The 23,186-nt window shown below is 49.2% G+C and overlaps 2 protein-coding genes across 3 annotated transcripts; both read right to left on the bottom strand.

The window, feature by feature from the left end:
- Positions 1 to 205: 205 nt before the first annotated feature.
- Positions 206 to 7,567, bottom strand: Arid3c (AT-rich interaction domain 3C). Of its 2 annotated transcripts, XM_034501862.2 has the most exons (8): positions 7,433 to 7,567; positions 6,282 to 6,662; positions 4,495 to 4,567; positions 2,614 to 2,797; positions 2,227 to 2,516; positions 1,483 to 1,665; positions 1,200 to 1,289; positions 206 to 817 (listed from the first exon to the last, which is right to left on the bottom strand). In XM_034501862.2, the coding sequence occupies exons 2-8, from the start codon at positions 6,588 to 6,590 to the stop codon at positions 717 to 719; spliced, it is 1,230 nt and encodes a 409-aa protein (XP_034357753.1). In that variant the 5' UTR covers positions 6,591 to 6,662; positions 7,433 to 7,567; the 3' UTR covers positions 206 to 716. The 2 variants fall into 2 exon arrangements, with proteins under 2 accessions (XP_034357753.1, XP_034357754.1); XM_034501863.2 differs by lacking the exon at positions 1,200 to 1,289 and having other exon boundaries at positions 214 to 817.
- An 8,304-nt stretch (positions 7,568 to 15,871) lies between these two features.
- On the bottom strand, positions 15,872 to 18,859 carry Sigmar1 (sigma non-opioid intracellular receptor 1). The gene is made up of 4 exons (XM_034501861.2): positions 18,547 to 18,859; positions 18,210 to 18,410; positions 17,984 to 18,076; positions 15,872 to 16,948 (listed from the first exon to the last, which is right to left on the bottom strand). Exons 1-4 carry the CDS (start codon positions 18,695 to 18,697, stop codon positions 16,722 to 16,724), a joined length of 672 nt encoding a protein of 223 aa, XP_034357752.1. The 5' UTR covers positions 18,698 to 18,859; the 3' UTR covers positions 15,872 to 16,721.
- Between the last annotated feature and the right edge of the window lie 4,327 nt (positions 18,860 to 23,186).

Below are 23,186 nucleotides of genomic sequence, written 5' to 3'. Positions count from 1 at the left end.
AGGGAGACACCATAAATTTTTTAAATCTTTTAAAGATCAAGTGAATTGCACCTAAGCCTCTTATTGTCAGGATTTACTTCCAAAACAGTTTGACTTGAGACAGTGCTCTGGGTGGCACTAGGAGAGAAAGGAGAGACAGGAGGATGACTAAGTTTGAGGCCAGCATGCTTTACACAGTGAATTCAAGACCAGTCAGGGAACAACACAGAGAAAGCTTGCTTCCCTCCCAAAAAAGTGCTCTTCTATTCTCACGGCGCTTTGCTCTTGTTTTCCACTTGGACAGCTCAGGGTAGTCTGTGTATCCCCCACCTCCCGGACCCAAGCAAGAGGAGGAGGCACGGGAGACACAGGAGGTACAACTTTATTTTCCAGATGCAACCCAAGGGTCATCTTCACATTCAAATCCAATCCTTCCCCTGCTTTCTGAAAAGGAACAGAATTGACTCAAAGAGGTGGGGTACCGGAGGTGACATCAACATAGGGGTCACATGAGGGGATGATAGGGGTAATTGGGGGGAAAGCTCTTTGGTAAATGCTGCTGGAATTAGCTAGGGAGGCAGTGTCCTCCTTTTACCGTGAGGTAGATGGAACGTAATAATAAATCCCTTTGGTGTGGAGGTGGCATGCTGACATCTCCCGGGACTGGATCCCAGAGTAGAATAAAGATAGGAGGGTGCCTTCTCCCCCCACCCCCCATTAGTTCTTGGTAGCTGCTTTCAGGGCAAGGTGCTGGAAGGGGGCCCTGTAGAAGGTGGAGGTGGAGGATTGGATGGACCCAAGGAAGCTGGCACAGGCTGGCGTCGAGCAAAGAGGATACCTGATAAAGGGTTGAAGAGATGTAAAATTCAAAAATAAACGAGAAAATGTAGGAACCCCACAAACCACTGACGACAAGTCCCCTCTGTTCATTGAGAAACTCCCATGCCAACGCGGATAGCTTGAAGTGGGTGCACAATAAATACTAACGCTCACAGAACCATGACAAAGCAGATAGCCCATGGCAAACGTGTTGCACAGACCATGCTGGGGCCCCATGCCGTGTAGACATTCTCTTGAACTCATTTTAATGTAACAATACTCTAATCCCTCATGCATGTTCAGATACCCCTGGACCTCATGCTAGCAGAGAAAATTTAAAATCCCCATGCCAATGTAACCCCCAACTTCATGCCAATATAGACAGCCTATAATTCCCATACCAGTGTAGACCACCCCATTGATCTCTAGCGCCATGTTGATACTGCTGATGCCACTGCCTGCCAGATTGAGGGGCCCATCCAACCGCTCTTCTGTCCAGAAGAAGGCAGGGAAGTCACATTTGGGGGAATCGGATTTCACACTTAGACTCTTTCCGTATTCCTGCACTTGAACCCCATACTATAATTACGTGTCTGTCTACAAAGGGATCTGTCTGTACCCTCCAACATCCATCTTCCCTCAGCACACTAGCCCAAAGCCCTTCACTAGCAAGCTCTCCCTCACCCCTTAGGGGAGCCTTGCCACGGGGCAGGAAACTGGGGGGTGCTCCCAATCGAGCTGGGTCCACGGGGCTCATCAGCACAGCCTTCTTTTCTGGAGGCTCTTCCGGTGCCAACTTCTCCCGTGCAGCCTCCAAGGCTAAGCCCACAGGTAGCGCCAGACGAGGGGGTGGGATTCCACTCTCCTCTGGAAAAAAACAAAACAAAACAAACCAAACAAACAAACAAACAAAACAGGCCACTCTGGTCCAATCAACCCGTATTTGATTAGATTCTTCCCTAGACCTGGGACCAATAGAGGTCGTACAGGCTGATAAACCAGGTTCAGTCTCTCCTCCCATCCAAAGACTCTGGCCTAGAGACTGAAGATGTGGAGGAAAAAGGGCCAGCATATAGGTCTTTGCTGGTTTAGATCAGAGAATGTGTAAGTTTTCTTTGCTCTTTGCTGTTAAATAAATCACAGAGGTTGCAAAACTACATCCAAATGGGACCCCTATATGGGCAGCTGTGCAATAAAGCTGCTGTGGATGAAGGGCCTTTTCCTGGATTTGAGACTCCACAGGTTTCTTGACCTCAAGGCTCAGGATCACTAACTTAGGGTTCCAAACCCCCTGAGCCTCATCAGATCTTGCTGCTTTCATATCGCAATGCCTCTCACATCTGAGTCCCTACATTTTGAAATTCCCTATGCACAGATCTCAGAGACGCCATGCCCCAAAATCCGCCCCCTATCCCCCACCCCCCGCACCTTTCTTTACTGGGCTCGGGCTCAGTTGAGCGCAAGCGCGCGCTGGTAAGCCAGAAGCAGAACCCTGGGTGGGCCCGGGGCAGTTCGGGGTTGCGGTCGGGGCGGGGCCATGACTCGAGGCGGGACCAGGAGCGCCCCGAGGTGTGGGCCCTGCTAAGTTGAAGAGCGGGACCGCGGTGTAAGCCTGGCGACGGCCCTCACGCCGGTTGCTGTCTATGGCAGCCTGGAGCTCCCCTGGGGAACTGAGTGCCCGCGTCTCGCACTCGTATGGGTACAAATACTTCATGTACCTAGGGGAGGATGGATGGGCGGTGGGAGGCTGGACCCAGAGGATCATCCCACCCCCTCCCCTCCCTTCACACCCCTCTGGTCCTTTGCTGTCCTCACTGGGTACGTAGTGTGAAGGCGGCAGAGGTGATGGTGGTGGGCAAACTGAGGCCACGTGTGACTTCTCGCCACACTTTTCGGTTGATGACTTCCACCAGACCTCCCTTGGCTGTCACCAAGCGAAACAACGCATACAAATCCAGCACCTGTTTGGCCATGATGGGTACCCGGTTCACTGGCGTCCCTGGTGTGAAGTGGGTAGAAAGTCAGAACAATAAGATTAGGCCTCTGAGGACATCTTAGGTATGTCCTTGGGTAAGGACGGGTCTCATAAGAGGACTGCGGAGGAAGGGTAGGATTACAGGCTAAGGACCCCCCCACCCCCCAGCAGGAAGGACTGGAGACTAAGACAAGTAATCAGCGTGGTTTTCCTGTAAAGGGCCAGAAGGTAAATATTTAGACTTTTTGGGCCAAAGAGTACCTGTTACAAATACCCAGCTCTGCAACTGTATCCGAGAACAGTCTTAGATGATATCTAAGAGGATGCACGTGGCTATTCGCCAATGAAACTTTATTCACAGGCGCTGAGATTAGACTCTCACAGCCTGGAAATGTTATGTCTGTTTTAACTCTGTTTTCCAGATATGTACAAAGGAAAAGCCATTCTAATCTACCAGACAGCCAGATTCGCCTGGAAGCTTTAGTTTGCTGGGCTGACTGGAGGAAAGACTTCCGTATGTGTTGAAGAGCTATACTCCCCAAATCGGCAACCCCAAAAGGCTGCAGGCAGCCAAGAGACAGCAGGTGCAGAAGAATCAGATCCTGCCTGGGCCAGCCAACCCCTCAGCCTAGCCACCCCCGCCAGCCAGTCCTGACAAAGGGGCCTGTCGGAGCTGAGCGATGGGACCCAGTTAATTCCTTACCGATCCCAGCCCCTTCCACCAGCGCCTTTGGACCCGAACAATTAGCTGCGGCCTGATTAATGGGGGGAAATTATCGGCCCCGCGAGACCTCCTCCCCCTGCAGCTGAGCAGAGGGAGGCAGAGCTCGGGATGTGGGCTGTGCTGTCAGACCACGCCACCCCATTACCAAGAGAAAGAAGGTCCCAGGAAGGTGCAGAGAAGAAACACTGGGGTTACCATGATTAGATCTCCTTGGGGAGCAAGAAAACCTGGGGGTCCTCACCCAAGGCTCTTGGGAAAGAAGGGACCAGAAAACATTGCTGAGCGTTGTGCTGGGGACTGGGGAGACTTGGGCCAGAAGCTGTCCTGGGAGGGGGCAGTGCAGCCAGTTAATTAGCAGCTTATCAGGCTGTGCTCTGAGTGAGTTAATTAGCTTTGTAGAGAGAGATAATGAGTCAGTGTTCAGACCCATGAATCTGGGGAGAAGCGGAAGTGATGGACTGCTGCCCGCCCTCGTCCCCCCTGGACCCCTTCTGTATGCTCTCAACACTGAGCTTTTCTGGAGAGAAATCCCTTCTCTGCTACCCGATTCACATGGCCACAGCCCATCCTTTAGGAAAGCCTTCCTTCAGTCTAACTCTATTCCGTCCTGTTGCAGTGTAGGTAGGAAGTGCCCTGGGCTAACGCAAAAGGAAATGGAGAAGAAAGGAAGCTGGAAGAAGGGTGCACTGTATACATCCAAGGCATTCCTGGGACCCTCCTGTCTCAAACCAGTCCTGACCAGTCTCCCTCCCACCTTCCTAATTGATCTCACACTCATTAACCTGCCTGTGGGTCCACCACTAATTAATCCCTGGTGGAGAAGGGGGGCAGGGTCAGAGGTTAAAGATGCTATTGAGGGGCCAAAGGAGAGGTCCCACCAACCTCAGGACTCTACAGGGAGGACCTCACCTGGGGACTACATCCTGAGGTCTTCCTTCCTCAAAACCTAGTCAGGAGAAGAAATGTCTGGGTATTTCCCCCACATTCCTTTGCTTACCCCTCTTCTGCATGAAGCTAAACAGGTCATCCAGAAATTCCTTCCTCTTGGGGTCCGCGTCGAGTTCATACAGCTGGGGAAGGACCAAGGTTATTCTCCAGCTCCACTGCCCCCCTTACCCCTGGCGCCCCAATTTGGGTAGTACTCCGGGCAAGAGTATTTGGTGAAAGTGTGAATGGAGTTTGAATGTGAATCCTCTGGCACCGGGCCTATCCCCAGGGGCAGGCAGGGCGCCTTTATCTACTACATCTAGAGACCTATCCCAGCTATCGATGCCTCTAGGCAGTTTAAACCTTGCGTGTGGCAGATACAGGGAGAGAAGAAGCAGGAAGGTGCTTCCATGGCTCAGCCTGCTCTTCAAGACAGAGTCTTGACTATCCTGAGGATGGACATTCAGAGCCGCAGGAGAGAAGGCAGGCTGGGGCTGTGCTCCACACTGAAACTGATGAATACTTATTCGTTCCCTTTAATCTGTATAAGGGCTTCATGCAATTCATATCCTTGTGGGCCAGGACATGAACTAGGGTGAGTTCAGGCAGGCAGGGTGCTGGGGAACTCCTTATAGGAGCCATCTTGTCTGATCTCCTTCCAGGGGTGGTTACAGTGTCTACTACAGAAGCTATCACACAGGCACTGGCCACACAACACAGAACCCGAGATGTCAGAACACTAGGCATCTGTTGGTCACCCCCCCCCCCTCCAACATTGCCTCCCAAGTCTAAAACGAACAGTTCCAGAATAATGGAGTCATTGACCCAGAGTAACAGACTCTCAGCCTCAGCTTGCTATGAGTCACACTTATAAGTAACACTCCATCCCTCAATAAGAACCTTGTAAAATCCTCCCATGGGCATCAAACCCCCAGAGACCCAGCTTTGGAGCCACACACACATGACCCAGAGTTCTAAGTCTCACGTGGGTATCTACAATGATACCCACACTTTGTCAGTCATAAGCCCAGAGCAGTGCCCTGGAGAAACAGTCCCTAGAGCTGAATCTCCAGAGTGACAAGACCCTGAATGACATTCATGGTCTTACACAGAACGCTAGCTACATATTAGCACTTCTAAAAAACACCCCAAACCAACACCCTATGAGTAATACCACTAGAATGCCACGGCTGGAGATCACAGCCCCGAGTAACAACATGGTGACAGCCTGGTCTCCTGTCCCTAGTCGGGAAGGGTTTGGATCAAGATCATGTACATAAAGACGCAGTTTGCACAGAGAGGTGGTGGGCCCTCAGGTACACTGCCGCTGAAGTAGCCAGCACAAGCTGGGAACCGACACTCGTGACATTTAGGCCAGGTGAGAACACTGGATGGCAGAGCACTGTGGCAGGAAAGGGGATGCATGTAGCAGCAAAAGGAGCTGCAACCTCTATCCCCCCCCCCCCAAAGGCCGTAGCCAGCCCGAGACACTCCCTTTGGTACATGTGACTTGATACGTGAGAGGGTAGATGGGGTAGTGTTGCTATGGGGTCCTTGGATTCTGGATCCCCTTCTCTCAAAGACCCTTACGCCCTTTCAGGCTCATCAATGGCCTCCTATGGTGACCAATGGTCAGTTCCTGTTTGGAGGATCTCGGCTACCTCTTAATGAATTCCTGTGTACTTTCTACATATCTGGGTGTCTCTGCTGACTCATCACTATCCTTCTTTCAGTCTTCCTCTCTCTCTCTAGGTCTCTGTTTTTACATCCTGCAGAGGGTGGTAGGGACGTGTAGACAAGTTTTGCCAGAGGGAGGTAGGAGGGACAGCCTGGCAGTGATGGAGAGAGGGTTCCTACCTGCTTGAACTGTTCCTCGTACGTCCACTCGTGTGGTTGGATTCCAGGGGACTGGCTGGAAGGTGAATTGGAACATCGGGCTCCTGGATGGCTCTGCTCTGCTGTCTCCTCTTCTGCTAAGGGTGTCTCTCCCTCCTCATCTTCAGCATCCTCCTCTTCTTCAGCCCCAACCACTCCTAAGGCCCCCTCAGGAGCCTGTAGGGTCCGGGCGCCAAGCAGAGGAGGCTGTGGAAGCGGTAGGCGTGGAGGGGCCAAGGGCCCCACCCCTTGGGCCAGCCGTGCTGCCTGCTGCCTCTGCAGGGCCTCCATTACAGCTTCCAGGCGCAGTCCCCCTGCTGGGGGGCCTCCTGGTACCAGGCGAGGGCCCGAGGAAAGGGCCGTCTGTGGGGGAAGGAATTATGGGTGCAGGGCCTTGCTGCACCCACACCCTACAACACAAGGGGAGATGCTCATGGACATACATGCTCAGGGACATACATGGAGTTATAAGGGAAGGATTAATAGATCAAGAAAACAGAAACAGAGGGATAGAGGGAGCGAAAGAGACAGAGACTATACATAGCGAGTCAGAAACGGTGGCCAGGGAATGAGGATAGGGAGAGGCCAAGCAAAATGGAAAGAGTGACAGATACCAAGAAAGAGTGGCGCAGGAAGATGTGACACACAAGTACACACAGAGACAACGACAACGGCAGGGAGATAGAGAGACAGAGACTGGAAGAGAGACAGGAGCAGGGACATAGAGACTGAGGAGGACCAGGATGGAGAGGGACAGAGGGAGGGAGAAAGAAAGGGAGGGAGAAAGGGAGGGAGGAAGGGAAGGAGGGAGGGAGGGAGAAAAAGAGAGAGAGAGCATACCTATGAGAGAGGGACAGACAGACACCTGCAAAGAGACAGCAAGAAGGGTTGAGAGAGACGCTGGAAGACAGCCGCAGAAGGAGAGAGAAAAGACTAGAAAGAGACAGAAAATTGAGGGCACTGTTGTAAAAGCCGGGTAAAAATATAAAAAAGATAAGAATCAGGAATTCAAGAGGTCCGGGAAAGAGGGTAGCAGTGTCTGGGTCTGGGACAGGAACAGGACCAGATGGGCATGAAGTGGCAGGTCACTGAGCCTGGATCCCGGGCTCTGGGTCCCCTGCAGCTACACTCACCTGCCTGGCACCGCCCGAGGCCCCGGGTCTCTCCACGGCGGTCCGTTTGCTCTACCGCCTTTCAGGCGGCTCCGGTCTCAGCTGGGTTCCCTGCGCAGGGTCCCCGCTGCGCGCTCTTGCCGCCCTGCGCTCTTCTGACCGCGGTGCGCTCACTGGCGGTCGCTTGGCTGCCTGCGGTCCCGGGGGCGGGACCCGAGCCCTGCTGGGCGGGCGCGGGCGGGAGGGCGCAGCGGAAGAGGCTGGGGTGGGCTCGGCTCCTCTTAACCTCCCAACAGGTGTCTCCCACCTTCCTTACAGCCAGATTCGAGGGAGGGGGCGCCGGAGAGCTATGGGGAAATCACACGTGGGAGAAAAAGGAGACCACAGCCAGCCTTACAAGTCGCGTCCCCCAAACCCACACTCAGAGCCCGCCGTTCACACATTAGCACACCTTGTCACAAGTTCGGGCCCAATTTTACATATTCCGTTTAAAGGTCACTCGAGGGGTCAAGAGCCTGAACAAGCTGTGGTCACACTGGAATCACTGTGCAGAATGGTGGGATGAATTCGGAACACCTGGCCAGAACAGGGCTTTGCCTTCATGCCTTGCCCACATGCTATCTCCATCTGCACATGTGTGTCAGTTTATGTACAGGTATGTACACGCCAGTGGCTTCATGTCTCTGCATTTACATACACAGAGGTCTCTGAGTCTCCTTCATGCACAACGTATGAGAGATACAGGCATGCGCACCTCTTTTATTTTGTTTTTTGAGTCAGGGTTTCTCTGTATAGCCCTGGCTGTCCTAGAACTCACTCTGTAGACCAGGCTGGCCTCAAACTCAGAAATCCGTCTGCCTCTGCCTCCCAAGTGCTGGGATTAAAGGGGTGCACCACCACTGCCCAGCTGCACCTCTCTTTTTTTTAAAAAAAAAAAAAAAACCTCATTTGACGTTTGTTCTTTTAAGGATTTCTAAGTATATGTGACAGAGTGAAGAGCATAGTGACTCCTGGCTTCTGTTTGTCCATCCACGTTCACGTACATTCTCCATCCATGCGCCCTGACTTCCAAATTTGTGTGTCCAGAACTCCTTGAGCCAACTGGGCCTATCTATACCACCAATGCCCTGATGCTGTTTCTGTTTTGGGAGTCCTGATTAGCAGGCCAGTTTCTCCTCTGAGTAGCCTGACCCCATTCCTCTCAGGTGCCCCATATGTTCCAAGCCTCTCTTTGTGGTCAAGGAGACCTACTTGCCAAAAGCATGAGGACCGTCATAAGCTAGGTGAGCAGCAGGTGTCTGTAGGGGTGACATGTGCATGGTTACACCAAACCCCTTGCACCCAGTGGGACACATATGCTTCAGGACAAATATGTCCCTACATGGCAGGAGTCTGGGCATGACCTTTGTCTTCTCCCTCATCCTCCTCTGGTTCATTAGCTCCTCCTAGTCTCAGCTTGCCCTGGGCTAGACCACATGTTCTGGTGCCACCCCTGATCCCCTGCCTTTTCCCTCCACCCCACTCTGAAATCCAGATTCTGCTGCTGCTGCTGGACCTAGCACCTGTTCTCTGTGGCGATCCCTGGATGGCCTGGTGTTCACCATTGTCTGTCCTCAACCTTTCCTCTTCCGTATCAGATCTCGTAGCCAGTCACAACCCCTTCCAACTCCTTCAATCCTTGATGATCCACTCATCTTCAGTACTGAGATGCCCTCATTCCATACTCACAGATGTCTGAGGATGCACACTCTCTTCCTGCAGAGCTCACCCGCCCAACCCCGCCATGCTAGGATCACAGAGCGGTGAGTTAGTGGAACTAATAATGCATGCACAGGGGCAGACGGTCATGTCCTGGAGTGTTGTGGATCCCTGGAGGCTAAAGGGTAGAGGTGTAGGTACAGAACTCTGTGGTCCAGCTTGCTCCTGTCTCTCCTAGCTGCCACTGGCTGTTTGGAGGTACCCGGAGAGAGTGATGTACGATTCCTCCAGGGAAGTAGGTATACTGACTGACCTTTGGGATCTGGGCCAGAAGAGTACAGCGAGGAAGCAGTGAAGGAGGGGCTAAGGATGACTGGAACCTGGCTTTAAAGGAAGGCTGTCCCTTATCTCTCCATTTGACCTAGACCTTCAGAAATGGACACACACTTATTGAATGCGTTATGGCAGGCACTGTAGGCCACAGGCCCAGATACAACAGTGCCACGGTTATATGGTGTTATTCTAGTGGAGGAAATATAAACTGTGTCAGATGCAGGTATTTGTCATGGAAAAATGCAATTGGAGCTGGGTGGACCTGGTGGCACAGACGTGCAGCCCCAGCTACTTGAGAGGCTAAGGCAGGAGGAACACCAAGCTAAAGGCCTGTCTGGGTAACAGGGAGTTCAAGGCCAGCCTGAGCAACTTGGCAAGATCTGTTTGGAGATAAAAGGAAAAAGAAGACTGGAGGTGTAGGTCGGTGGTACTTTGCTAACATACTAAGGTTCTAGGTTAAATCTCAAGTATCAGGAGGGAAAAAATTAGTGCTTGCATTTGAAGACTAGGAAGGGAAGGTGTTACCTATGTGTCGTATAGGAGAGTATCATTCCAGTTTAGAAACGAAACAAGAAGTGGTTGTCTTCTTATATTTTTGTGGACAGGGATTCAAGAATGGTTTAGCAGGCAGGGAGTTGTAACTCGTTGCTTATGAAGTTATTTTATTATTTTATTTTATGTTTATGGGTGTTTTGCCTGCATGCCTGTCTATGTACCACATACGTGCCTGATCTCTAGGGGGCCAGAGAGGACATCAGATCCTCTGGAACTGGAGTTACAGACAGTTGTGAGCTTCCATATGGGTGCTGGAAATGGAACCTGGGTCCTGTGGAAGAGAAGGCAGGGCTCTTAACTTTCCAGTCATCTCTCCGGCTGCCTTGTGAGGTTCTTATTAGTTATCTTCTTGGTTACTGTGACAAATACCTGATAAAAGCTTCTCAAGGGAAGGGTTTGTTTGGCTTTCCCTGAAAAGGTCCAGTCCATCACAGCAGGGAAGTTACGGGGTGAGTGTGTGGCAGCTGGTCACACTGTGTCCTCAGTGAAGAAACAGAGATGAGGAGCCAGAGAGATGGCTCAGCTGTTAAGAACACTGGCCATTCTTGCAGAAGACCAATGGTGGATTCTCAGCACCCACATAGCAGCTAGGGGAACTGAGAATCACCATGGAAACATACCTTTGAGTGTGCTAATGAGGGTTCCCAGAAAGGTTTAACAGACCATCAGAACATACAAGACCAACCATGAAGGTAGCCGCCATTCCATGACCTGGGGCTCCAGACTGAATGAAAGAGGAAAAATAAGCTGAATAAGCATTTGTATCTGCTGCTGATTCTTTTTAAATTTTAAGTTTATTTTTACTTTATGTGCGTGAGTATTTATGTATGCTGTGATTGTTTGAATATGCTTGACCCAAGGGGAGTGGTACTATTAGGAGCTGAGGCCTTATTGGAAGAGGTGTAGCCTTGTTTGAGGAAGTGAGTCACTGTGAAGGCAGGGCTTTGAAGTCTGATATATAATGCTCAAGTCTGGCCAGTGTGATCTAGAGCCTCTTCGAAGCTGCCCGTGGAAGACAGTCCCCTTCTGCTGCTTTCAGATTGAGAGGCAGAGTTTCTGACTCCTCTAGCACCAAGTCTGCCTGCACGTTGCGGCTGCCGTGATGACAATGAGCTAAACCTCTGAAACTACAAGCCAACTCCCATTAAGTGTTTTCCTTTAGAAGAGTTGCCTTGGGATGCTGGAGAGATGGCTCAGTGATTAAGAGCACAGACTGCTCTTCCAGAGGTCCTGAGTTCAATTCCCAGCAACCACATAGTGGCTCACAACCATCTGTAATGGATTCTTGGTCATGTTGTCTTTTCACAACGATAAAGCACAAACTGCATGCATGTACTGCATTCGTGCCTGATACCCTCAGAGTCCAGAAGAGGGCATCAGGTCCCTGGTGTGGGTGCTGAGAACAGCTCATGTCCTCTTCAAGAGCAGAAAGCACTCTTAATCATGAAGCCAGCTCTCCAGCCTTTAGGCTTTAGCTCTTGAAGGAGGAAGTGTCAAGAATTATTCTCAGAGGGTGAGAAGCTAGGGAGAAGCGAGCACTGCAGAAGCATGAGGACCAGAGTTCAGTCTCCAGAACCCAAATGTGTTGGTAACCCAGGAGTGTTGGTACATGCCTGTAATCCCAGCCTAGTGGGCAGGGGCTGTGGGTGGGGTCAGACAGGAGGATTCCTGGGACTTTCTGGCCAATAAGTCTGGCTGAATTGGTAAGCTCCAGGTTCAGTGAGAGGCTTTGCCTCAGAAAATAGAGACTGACTGAAAAGCCATCCAAAGTAGACCTCTGACCTAAATACACACACACACACACACACACACACACACACACACACACACACGCGCGCGCGCACGCACGCGCACAGACAGACACTCAGATGTACACCCATATTTATAAATATATACCTCTCTCCCATCATGCAGACTTTTACTGAGGGAGCTGGAGGTGCACCTCAGTGGTACAGAATTTGCCTAGCATACTTGAGTTCAACCTTTAACACTGTACACACACACACACACACACACACACACACACACACACACGTGCGCATGCACACACATGTGCTGAAGTATTTGGAACCCACCACAGGAAGGATGTTACATATTGCCATGTGTTAAAGGAAAGACTCTCTGGGAGAACTTGAGGGAAGGAAAGATGTGTGACCATCTAAGTAAGAGCTTCAACATTAGAATAGCCACTGCAGATATGCTGAAGTGGAAGGGTGTTTGATGTATTGAAAGAAAACACCCCAGAGGCCATGGGGTAGCTGAGGGTGAGCAGTTGAGTGTTTGGTCACAGGTCACTTGGGCCTTGGAATAGATTTCGGGAAGGAAAGGACCCAGTGATGTGGAAAGCCAGTGAAAACACGTGAGAGTGAATGTCTGCTTCTGGGTTTTGTGGGCGCCTCCACTAAAGAGGCAAACACGACTGATGGATGACGGTGCTCTGAGCCAGACTGTAACAACAGCAGAGGCAAGAGATGCTTAGAACCTAGACAGTTTTATTGTTGTTTGAAGACAGGGTTTTTCTACACATCCCACCACAGCTCAGAATTCACTGTGTAGGCCACGCAAGACCTGAACCCACACGTCTGCTGGGATTACAGGCTTCTGCATGACCACCATGTGCCACCATGCCCGGTAAAATCTGGATACATTTTCAAGATAAAACTGAGGACTTGTGGATGGATTGAATGTGAGACCATTAGGTGTATAAGAATCTCAAAGTGTAGTCCAAGACGGTAAAGACTGCGTGGTGGTGGGGTCATGTAGCTTGGGAAATAAACCAGTTTGCTTTGGACATTTTAAATTTGAGACACCTATACCTATTAAATAACCAGGCAGAGATCTTGAGGAGTAAGGTATCCAAGGCTAAATCCTGGGGAAGAGATTTATTTATTTATTTATTTATTTATTTTTAAAATATTTATTTATTTATTTATTTATTTATTTATTTATTTAATGTATATGAATACACTATAGCTCTCCTCAGACACACCAGAAGAAGGCATCAGGTCCCATTACAAATGGTTGTGACCCACCATGTGGTTGCTGGGAATTGAACTCAGGACCTCTGGAAGAACAGTCAGTGCTCTTAACCACTGAGCCATCTCTCCAGCCTGAAGAGATTTATACTAACTCATATTTAGGAATCAAGATATGTAGGTGTAGTTCAGAGAACCTCTCGGAAGAGGGAGACGAAGGAGTGTAGGAGCCAGAAGGGTCAAGGACACCAGGAGAACATGGCCCACAGAATCAACCAAGCAGGTTCATAGGGGCTCCCAGAGACTGAAGTGACAATCTCAGAGCCTGTATGGGTCTGTGCTGGGTCCTCTGCATACACATTATGGTTGTGTGACTTGATGCTCTTGTGCAACTCTTAGCGGGAGGTGGGGGCTCTCTTTGACTCTCCTGCCTGCTCTTGGGACTGAAAACATCCTACTAGGTGCCCTTGTCCAGACTAGATATGAGGGCTTGTGTCTAGTCTTATTGCATCTTGTTATGCTGCATTTGGTTGGTATCTCTGGGAGGCCTGTTCTTTTCTGGAGGGAAACAGAGGAGGAGTGGATCTGGGGGAGAGGGGAGGGGGGGGAGGCTACTGGGAGGACTGGAGAGAGGGGAAACTGCTGTCGGGATGTGTTTATTGTATAAGAGAAAAACAAACAAACAAAAAGGAAAAAAGATATGTAGCTGGGCAGTGGTGGCGTAAGCCTTTAATCCCAACACTCAGGAGACACAGGCAGCCTGGTCTACAGAGTGAATTACAGGACAGCCAGGGCTACAGAGAAACCCTGTCTCAACAAAAACAACAACAAACAAACAAAAAGATATGTAGATACTACTTATTTTGAGTGTATGTTGTACACACCTATGCTGAAGCCAGTGGAAGACCAGGGGTCCTGCTCCAACACTTTCCGCCGTATTTCCTTGAGACAGGGTGCCTCGCTGAACCTGAAAGTAGGCCATGGACTAGCAAACCCCAGCAACCCCCATCTACACCCTGCAAATCACTGGGGTTATAGGCACATAGGTGGTACTGCTTAGCCTTTTACATGGGTTCTGGGATCTGACTTCTGGGTCTCATGTTTGGTAGCATATACTTTTACCTATTGACCCATCATCCTGTCATCCCTGTAGATGGCATTTAAAGTTACAAAGACATAAGGATCTGAGAGTGAGGAAATAAAAGAAATAAAGAGGCAAAGTATTAATAAAGAAAAAAAGAATTGGGGGCTAGTGGTTAAGAGCACTGACTGCTCTTCCAGAGGTCCCGAGTTCAACCACATGGTGGCTCACAACCATCTGTAATGAGATCCAAAGCCCTCTTCTGGTGTGTCTGAAGACAGCTACAGTGTACTCATATATAAGTAAAACAAAGAAAAAAAAAAAAAGAGTGCTGAAGCCCAAATTTGTTTTAGGAGATATTATCTGTATCAAAACAAAGTCGAGGGCCATGGGACTAGATCAGTTGTTGAACACATGCTTAGAGTGTACAAGACTTCAGATTTGAGCCCCAGTACCAACAATGAAAGTTAAAAACTATGGAATGTCCACTGGCTTTAACAGAAGAGATGGGGGCATGGAGGATAGTCCTTTATAAAGTGGGTGATGGGACATTTGGGCATCCCTGATATACACATGTCCCTGGACTAGAGGTAGAGCTGGGTACCATGGAGAAGTCATCTATAAAGATCAAGAGGCTTCAGCTAGGGCTTGTCACAGCCAACACGGTGGTACTGAGGGCTCGGGAAGGTATCAGGATGGCTAGTTTTCCTGGGTTTCAAATTGTTCATGCTTTTTGTTGTTGGAGACAGAGTCTCATCCTATAGTCCTGGCTGGTCTACACTTACTACATACACTTGGCTGGCGTGGAACTTGCACAGATCCTTTTGCCTCTACTTCAGAAATGCCGAGATTATAAGCATGAGCCACTATGCCTGGCTAGACCTTTGATGTCATTGTCAGATAAGGCTATGCATTTAGTCTTTTGTATTTGTGTTCGTTAGAATGTTTAACTAGATAACCTTGTTTTTTTTTTCCAATATTAGTTTAACAACTCCAAGAAATAGGAGTGGTCTGGACCTTATTCAACCTAAGTAGAACCAGGATGAAGATGGTGTGACTTGGTGACTAGTGGGCAAAAAAGCCATGAGCAAGGTCCTTTAGAATGAGGGCACTTTTGACTCTATCTGCCTTGTGCACCATGCCTGGTCCTGCCCCAGGCAGGAGCTCCTCAATAAGTGCTGGGTCAAAAGCAAACCAGAGCAGAACTCCTGTTCCAGTGAGTGGTGTATTCTATACTCTGTGAGCTCCTAAGAAAAGCCAGCTGAGAATGTTTCAGCACAAATGTGGGAGCACAGCGCCACCTCATGGCCGTGTGCAGTTAAAGTCTCAGGACCACCATTAGGATAGAGCTAGCAAAGTAGACAGACATACAGGTCTCAATTTCTCATATTCAAAAACGTATCTCTATAGGTGCAATCCAGCCAGCCAGAGACTCAGACGCCTTCTAAGGGTGTGGTTAGCATAGCGCTTGCCCAGACTGCACAAAGCTCTGGCCTTAGTTATTAGCCCTAGGAAGTGGGGGCAGGAGTATCTCAAGGTGAATTTCAGCATTACATAGAAAATTCTAGGTCAGCCTTATATTGGGAAAAAATCTGGGTGTGGTGGTGGTCACCTCTAGCCCCAACACTCAGAAGGCAATGGCAGGCAGACCTGAATCTAGCCAAGGTTTTACCATCACTACCCCTAGAAGGCTGACTCCAAAGTAATTGTTAAACACACTCCCTTCTGTCTAAAACTAGTCTTACAACCTGGATTGTACAGGCCTTGAAGTGCCCCAGGAGCCAGCAGCCTTCCCTGCTGTTTAGACACACAAGGAAATGGAACTCTTTAATATGTTTTTATTAACAGAGAGAGACAGGAAGACAGAGATTGCAACAGAAATGTCTGGAAACTGATAGGGTGTGCACAGACACACACACACTAAAGGCTTCTTTTGGAATGGGGTGGCTCCTTGGACCCAGGCTTATTTCCCCAGGTCCTCTCCTTGGGAACTGGCCCTGGGGCATAAGCCAGCTTTCCCATTACAACCCCAACCAGGGTCTCCGTGATGGAGGATCTTCCTTCCCTTCATCCTCTACATTCCTCTGCTTTCCCAGCTGGTTGCTGGGGGCATGGAGGACAAGCCACATGGGCGCTTGCATAGCAGGGGAGTGGAATGGCAATAAGGCATATGGTGAGGAAAGGGATGAAGGGAAGGGCATCACAGCTGTAGGTGAAGGGGGCCTCCGAAGGGCAGCTCCTCTTTCCCTTCACCAGAGATTACTATTGGAATGAGGCATCAGAGTGAGGCAGAGTGTGTAAATTCTACCTCAGTCTATTCCCAGAGCCCTGAATGCCAGCAGGAAGCTCTAGAAAAGCCTGAGTCAAGCTCATGGTATGTGTTCAAACATGACTGGCCCCCTGGAGTATATGTAGGGGACCCTCTATGGATGGATGTGAGTGCATGATCTTATAGTACATACAAGTCTTAGCATCTCTGTGTCTCATTTGCTCCCCAAGAGCCACGTCTGGATGTATAAGTATGTATGTCCTTCCTCAGACAGGAGGAACTTAGTATCTGCATGGTATATACGCTGCTGTCAGTGAACATGAGTTCCAGCGAGTAGAGAAATGGATGTGGTCCTGCCCGCTCCTGTCCATCCACAGGTCTTCCTTCAGGCCTGGATGGTCAGGAGTTCTGGCCAAAGAGGTAGGTGGTGAGCTCAAGCCGGAGGCCCCGGGCATAGGCTCGAAGGGTGTAGAAGAGGGTGAGGAAGTCCTGGGTGCTGAAGACAGTGTCGCTAAGTGCAAACGCCAGCGTAGACGGAATCACACCGCGGCCGTACTCCACCATCCACGTGTTCGGTCCCCACTCCACAGCCGCTGCCTCTCCAGGTCCATGCACAACTGTCTCTCCTGGGGGACAGACAGGGTAAGAAGCCTCATGAGGAGCCCAGCTCTGCCCTGGCTTTCCACACTGCATTTTCCAGGCCTATGGGCTCTCTAATGTAGAGGAGGGGAATGAAAAGACAGTTTCAAGAACAGAAACGGTTCTACCCCACTGGCCTAGCTGTTTGATCAGAGGACAATGACCAAAATGCTTATATATTTTATGGCATTACCTGGCCCCTGGAAGGCTACCCATCCCAGCTACAGGCTAATGTATAGAATTCATGGCATCTGCATTTCCAAGCCTCAATCCTATCTAGCGGAAATTTTGTGTGGTTACAAGGCTTGCTAGGCTGAGAAATGGGCCTGTTCAATCACAAAGATTGCTGCTTAACCTTACACCAGCAAGTCCGAACTTTTTCTTTTAAATGGATCCAAAGGTCCGTTAAAAAAAAAAAAAAAAAAAAAAAAACAAACACCTCAGGAGCTCCCTAGCTAGATGGCTCCGTTGTTAAGAGCCCTGGCTCCTACTCCAGAGGACCCAGGTTCATTTCCCAGCACCCACATAACAGGTTCACAACAGTCTCAGGGATCAGATGCCCTCTTCTGGCCTTTAAGGTACCAGGTACTGAAGTAAGTGGTTGGTGTTTGTGTGTAGGCAAAACACCCAGACGCATAAAAACAAATAAAAAAATCGAAAACGACAACAAAAATATAGAAATACAAAAATACAACCCTCCCCCAACTGCCTCACTATTTTAAAAACGATGGGAAACAAACGTCTGTCTTAACTTTTGGATATGACTGTCTCCCAAACAACTGCTGGAATAACGGCTGGGTTAAAGAAGCTGATAAAATCAGCTCTCTATGACCGGAAACTGCCATGTTCTGTTTCCCTTAACAGTCGAAAGCATCAGAGTTCCTCAGCTCGACCCTAACCAAACACCTGTGGCACCAGGGAGAGAAGGAACTCACCGGTAGGTCTTCTAAACACACCCTATCCACATCTTATGCCCTTCGCTAGCTAGAGGGCGCCCCTTCGGACAGAACTTCCATACTCACCTGGATAGTAGACCTCACTTTTCGTGGTGCCCTCTCTCCACTGGTGGAAAGTGCCAGAGATGATGGTGTCAGAAATCTCAGCCCAGTATCGTCCTGATTGACAGTAAAATAGACACGGACCATCAGGGAATCCTTGTCAACACACGGCCCAGCCAAACCTCGGAATGGAGGGCACCGGCACTCGAACAGTCCCAGCCTCCCAATCCGGCCCACCGCCAACACTGACCCGAATGGCCATGGGAGCCCAGGGCGGTGCCGAAGAGCAGCACGTACTCAGACAGCGAGGCGTGCAGAAGACACATGGCGCCCATCCAGCCGCCCGCGTTCACAAACACCCACTGCAGCTCCTCATCAGGCAGCACGTGGCCTGGGTGCAGCCTCCGCAGCTCCACGATCAGCCGAGAGAAGGCCAGTTCATGATCCAGCCCTGGTGCAAAAAGGAGAGACGTGGGTGAGACCAGATCGCGGTCCGAGCTTGGGGAGGAAGGCGCCCTCGGAAAGCGCAGCTCCGCTCGGCTCCGCTCCGTATCGGCCCACCCCTCTCCCCGCCCTCACCGGCTCACCCGCGTACTGTCGAGCAATCTGCGCTATTTCTTCTCTCTGGAAGACGAAGCTCTGAGGACCCAGCCACAACCAGACGACCTGGATCAGAACCGCGATAATAGTCAGAAGCAGGGTGATCCATGCCCACCGTCGGCCCACGGCCCACGGCATCCCAGCGGGCAGCCTGGCACCACCAACGTAAGACCGAACTAGGGCCACAGGCTGTGGGTTCAGAGACTCAAAAGCCGCTGCCCACAGTCGCCCCCGCCACCGTGGTACGGCTCGCCCGGGCCAATCGGGACGTCCGGGTCACCTAGCACCGCCCTCTGGATTGAACCATTTTCTAGAGGGGAGAGCATAGGGTTTGGTGGCGCGGTCCATAGGAGAGATGAGAGGCGGGGCCTCGCCTTCTGGATGCCACCTTGGAGTGTTCAGTCCTGGTGTCCCCAGGCCAGGAGACCCAGAATGGACTGGCCCACCTGAGCTGGCACAGAAGCGTGTTGAAAATAGTGCCACTGGGAACCTTAGGGAAGGCCTTTCAGAAGCGGTGATATTTGAAGTGTCCATGAGAGAGGAGAGCTGATGGGAACCCATTCCAGAAGTCAAAGAGCAGAGGAGTGTGAGACAGCATACGTGTATATATATAAAATACTTTAGACAAGGTTTCACTATGTAGCTGGCCTATAGATTAGGGTGGCCTCAAACTCACCGAGATCCTCCTGCCTCTCCAATACTAGGATCACAGGCATGCACCACCATGCTTGTTTAGCATAGTGTTTTCTCTGATCCTACGGTTCATTCTGTGTTCTGAAGCACAAAAATGTGAAGACCTTGAAACCCAATAGATTTATCCACTGGGGAGCTATGGGATTAGATTTTGCCACAGAGTGTTTCTGGGCTACATAGAGGAGTGGAGCAAAATTGGACTAAGATCTAAGGAAGAGAGCCCATATGTGTCAGCATTTAAGAATATGTATTGATAGATTTATCTATAACATAGAATAAAATTGAAAAAGTATCTGCTTCATTATGTATGGTTAACAGTAAATGAATTAAGTAGTGCCTGTCACATGGTTAGGATCATATCTGTTAGTTAGAAAAAGACATCATCTGCCAGGCAGTGGTGGCGCACGCCTTTAATCCCAGCACTTGGGAGGCAGAGGCAGGGGGATTTCTGAGTTCAAGGCCAACCTGGTCTACAGAGTGAGTTCCAGGACAGCCAGGGCTACACAGAGAAACCCTGTCTCGAAAAAGAAAAGAAGAGAAAAGAAAGGAAAAGAAAAGAAAAAGACAACATAAAACATTTGTTGCTTGTAATTCTGGAATGTGGGAAGTAAAGGCACAAGGATCAGTAGTTCAAGGTCACTTCAGCTATAGTCAGCATGGGCCACAGGAGACCATGTATGTCTAAAGCAACAACAACAACCAAACCCATAAAGGAACTAGAAGAAACTAGCTTTACACACAGAACTGATGGAGTGAAATCCATCAGTCAAATGTAAGCAAGGGACTCACAAAACATGGGGCCATTAGGTTTTTCAGTAGGCGTCTTTTTATGTGGCAGAGACATTTCCTTTTGCTTTTGAGGGATCAAAGTACATTCCATAATCTCTGTAGATGGGGCCATGTACCCATTCTGGACAATAAAATGAAAACAGAAATGCCATATGACATTTTCAGGTCTAGTTTCTTTCTTTCTTTTTTTTTTGTTTTTTGTTTTTCGAGACAGGGTTTCTCTGTGTAGTTCTGGCTGTCCTGGAATTCACTCTGTAGACCAGGCTGGCCTCGAACTCTTCAGAAATCCGCCTGCCTCTGCCTCCCAAGTGCTGGGATTAAAGGCGTGCGCCACCACCGCCCGGCTCAGGTCTAGTTTCTAAACTATGTGAAATCTTGGGGCTGGAGAGATGCCTCTGTGGTTAAGAGCTGCTCTTCTGCTCTCCCAGAGGACCCTGATTTGATTCCTAGCATGTATACAATGGCTCATGACTGTTTGTAGCTCAGATCCAGTTGGTTTGACTCCTAACCTCTGTGGGAACTGTACACACATGGTACACTGTCATACATGCAGGCAAAACACCAGTACACGAATTAAAATTTTAAAAAAGGAGTCTATCCCCTCTCTTTTCACCTTTCCCAATTACAGAAGACTTTTTGTTGTGTGACAAAATGTTTCCTGAGGAGACACAGCACACATCAGATAGGGAACCCATGGCAATCTAAAGTACGTGTGCCACCAAAATCCAATTTGGTGAACCAATGAGTTTTACTGGGGTTACTTGCTGGACTGTGGGTGAGGGGTTACTTATAAGAGCAGAAATCAGAGTCAAAGACAGCTGCGTTACCAAAGCCCAGCCCAGCATGGGTGACAGCTCACAAAAGCTGGGAACCTGGAGCACTCTGCACAGCCTGAACGCAGCTCTACAGGTTTGGAGAGTGTCCTTTCCAAGAGACCCTAGTTCAAACCTCTTCCAAGCAGCTTGGCTGGTCTCTGTTTCTTCTGAACAGCTGGTCTGGTCTCAAGAGACTTTTTTGCAGTTTGGCTTCACTTTGTCTGAAAAGGACTCTTAGCATTTATTGTTTACTATGGCAGGGATGGACTTAGTAAGTTTGGTCAGTTTCAGGTACTTCCTGAAGCTGTTTTGAGTTGTTTACCTTCTTGCTCATGGAGTTTCTTTCAGGATAGGATGTTTCAATCCTAGGAGGATAATGTAATGGCTCTTCTTGGTTGTCAACTGGACTACATCTGAAACTAACTAAAACCCAAATGACTTGGCACACTTGGATTATTTTTTTTTTCTTAATTAAATCATTTGATGTGGGGAGACCTATTTCCAAGCCAGATCTTTGAGATAGGAAGATACATTGTTCATTTGGACCACACTTTCTGCTGGCAGCCTATATAAGGGACATGAAAGTAGGAAGCTTGCCTTCTCTTTGCTGGCTTGCCTTTGCTCTTGATGGCAAGTCCATTCCTTCACTAGCATTAGAGCCTACTTCTTTGGGATTCCAGCATATACTGAAGACGAGCTGAGATATTCAGCCTCATGGACTGAACAACTACTGAATTCTTGGACCTTCCATTGGTAGGCAGCCATTGTTGGACTAGCTGGACCACAGCCTGTGAGCTGTTCTAATAAGTCCTTGCTCTGCTGCCTTTCATTTGCCCATGTTGCAATATATTGTACAGCAGAGAGCAGAGGCCGGGGAGATGGACTGTTGTGTCTTTGTTTGTTTTGAGTAATCTAGTGGTGTGTGAAAAGTTGAGGAAACATGTTTTGAAACAGTGGCTGGCTTTTATGTCATCCCTAAGTTGACAATTTTCTAAAACCACTGAGACCCCTCTAGTTCAATCCTCTTTCATATTCCATCATAAACAAAGTTTCTCATAAATAAATAATCCCATCCTCTCAGCCTCAACCATTAGCTGCATGATAGTAATATGGCTCCAGTCTATACGAGTATGTAATCTTAGTTGCTGTAGCAACTCCTCCTGAAATGCAAACAATACCCAGAACTCAGAGGGCCTTTCTGAGGCAGGCTTCTGCCTCTCCACACAGAAACATTTTTCTGAGAAGCCCATCTCTGATCTTTCAGCCACCTCCTCAAACACAGTCCAAAAAAAAAAAAATCCTATGGCTTTGAGTGATTCCAGGAGGGAACTAGGGGCATGAGAATAACAGCCATCTTGTTCAGTTGTCACAGCAGAGGTCCTATATCTGGGGTCTGGGAGGAGGAGCACCAGGTTGGCCCTATCTAGACCGTTCTTCTCTTCCCCCGACAAAGACACAGAGAAAGAAGAGAAATGTCTCCCGAAGGGCATCAGGAGTCGGCATGATCTAGGGAGTGACAGTGAAGTATGGGTGTCCCTGCAGAGATGCAGTACCACAGTCTACTCACTGAAAGACAGCAGTGAGGACTGTCTGTCCTGCTGTCCTGCCCTCATTCTCTGCTGTACTTTGAGCAGCTACCCCATTGCTAAAACTAATATTTCAGTTCCTACTCTTTGCCCTCACCTAACGGCCTCTTCAGATTTCAGCCTGAGGATTCTAGGGCAGAGATCAATGACCAATGACCTAATTTTTGTAGCTTATCTGCCAGTGTGCCTGGCTCCGCTTAGCCTGCAAAAATAGAATGGTGATACCTACCTATAATACCAACAGTCGGGAGATGTAAGCAGGGAGCTTAGAGGTCTAAACTTGTCCTTTTACACAGAGTTCAAGGCCAGTCTGGAGACATATGACCCTGTCTCAAAAGGAAAGGAAATAACAATGCCAAAAAAATCACCCTCCTAAACAAGAAAAACCCACCTCCACCTCCCACAAAACCTTCTTAAGAAAATATTTCTGAGGGGTCCTGGAAAGATGGCTCAGTGGTTAAGGGCATTTATTTTTCTTGCAGAGAATCTGGGTTCAATTCTCAGCACCCACATGATGGCCCACAACCATCAGTTAACTCCAGTTCAAGGATGCACGGACATAGATGCTAGAAAAACATTCTCACACACACCACACACAAGAAAATAAATCATAAAAAGAGAAAATACACATGATGCCTTCCAGATAGAGGCTACTTTACAGTCTAGGGATCACCACATTCATTTATTTATTTATTATTTATTTATTTATTTCTCCTTTTGTTTGAGACAGGGTCTCTCCTAAGA

This window comes from Arvicanthis niloticus, chromosome 5 (genome assembly GCF_011762505.2).
Source record: "Arvicanthis niloticus isolate mArvNil1 chromosome 5, mArvNil1.pat.X, whole genome shotgun sequence".
Classification (NCBI taxonomy): domain Eukaryota; kingdom Metazoa; phylum Chordata; class Mammalia; order Rodentia; family Muridae; genus Arvicanthis; species Arvicanthis niloticus.
This window is presented reverse-complemented; position numbering and strand designations above follow the sequence as displayed.

Bases quoted from the DNA above. Each gene is read 5' to 3' on its own strand.
- Sigmar1 (XM_034501861.2), bottom strand. From the start codon at position 18,697: ATGCCGTGGGCCGTGGGCCGACGGTGGGCATGGATCACCCTGCTTCTG. The intron at 18,077-18,209 runs GTCAGTGTTGGC...ACTGTCAATCAG, and splicing joins GGGCTCCCATGGCCATTCGG to GACGATACTGGGCTGAGATT. The intron at 16,949-17,983 runs GTGAGTATGGAA...TCTGTCCCCCAG, and splicing joins AAGTGAGGTCTACTATCCAG to GAGAGACAGTTGTGCATGGA.
- Arid3c (XM_034501862.2), bottom strand. From the start codon at position 6,590: ATGGAGGCCCTGCAGAGGCAGCAGGCAGCACGGCTGGCCCAAGGGGTG. The intron at 2,798-4,494 runs GTAAGCAAAGGA...ACTTCACACCAG, and splicing joins TAGCTTCATGCAGAAGAGGG to GGACGCCAGTGAACCGGGTA. The intron at 1,666-2,226 runs GTGCGGGGGGTG...GTTTTTTTCCAG, and splicing joins CCCGAGCCCAGTAAAGAAAG to AGGAGAGTGGAATCCCACCC.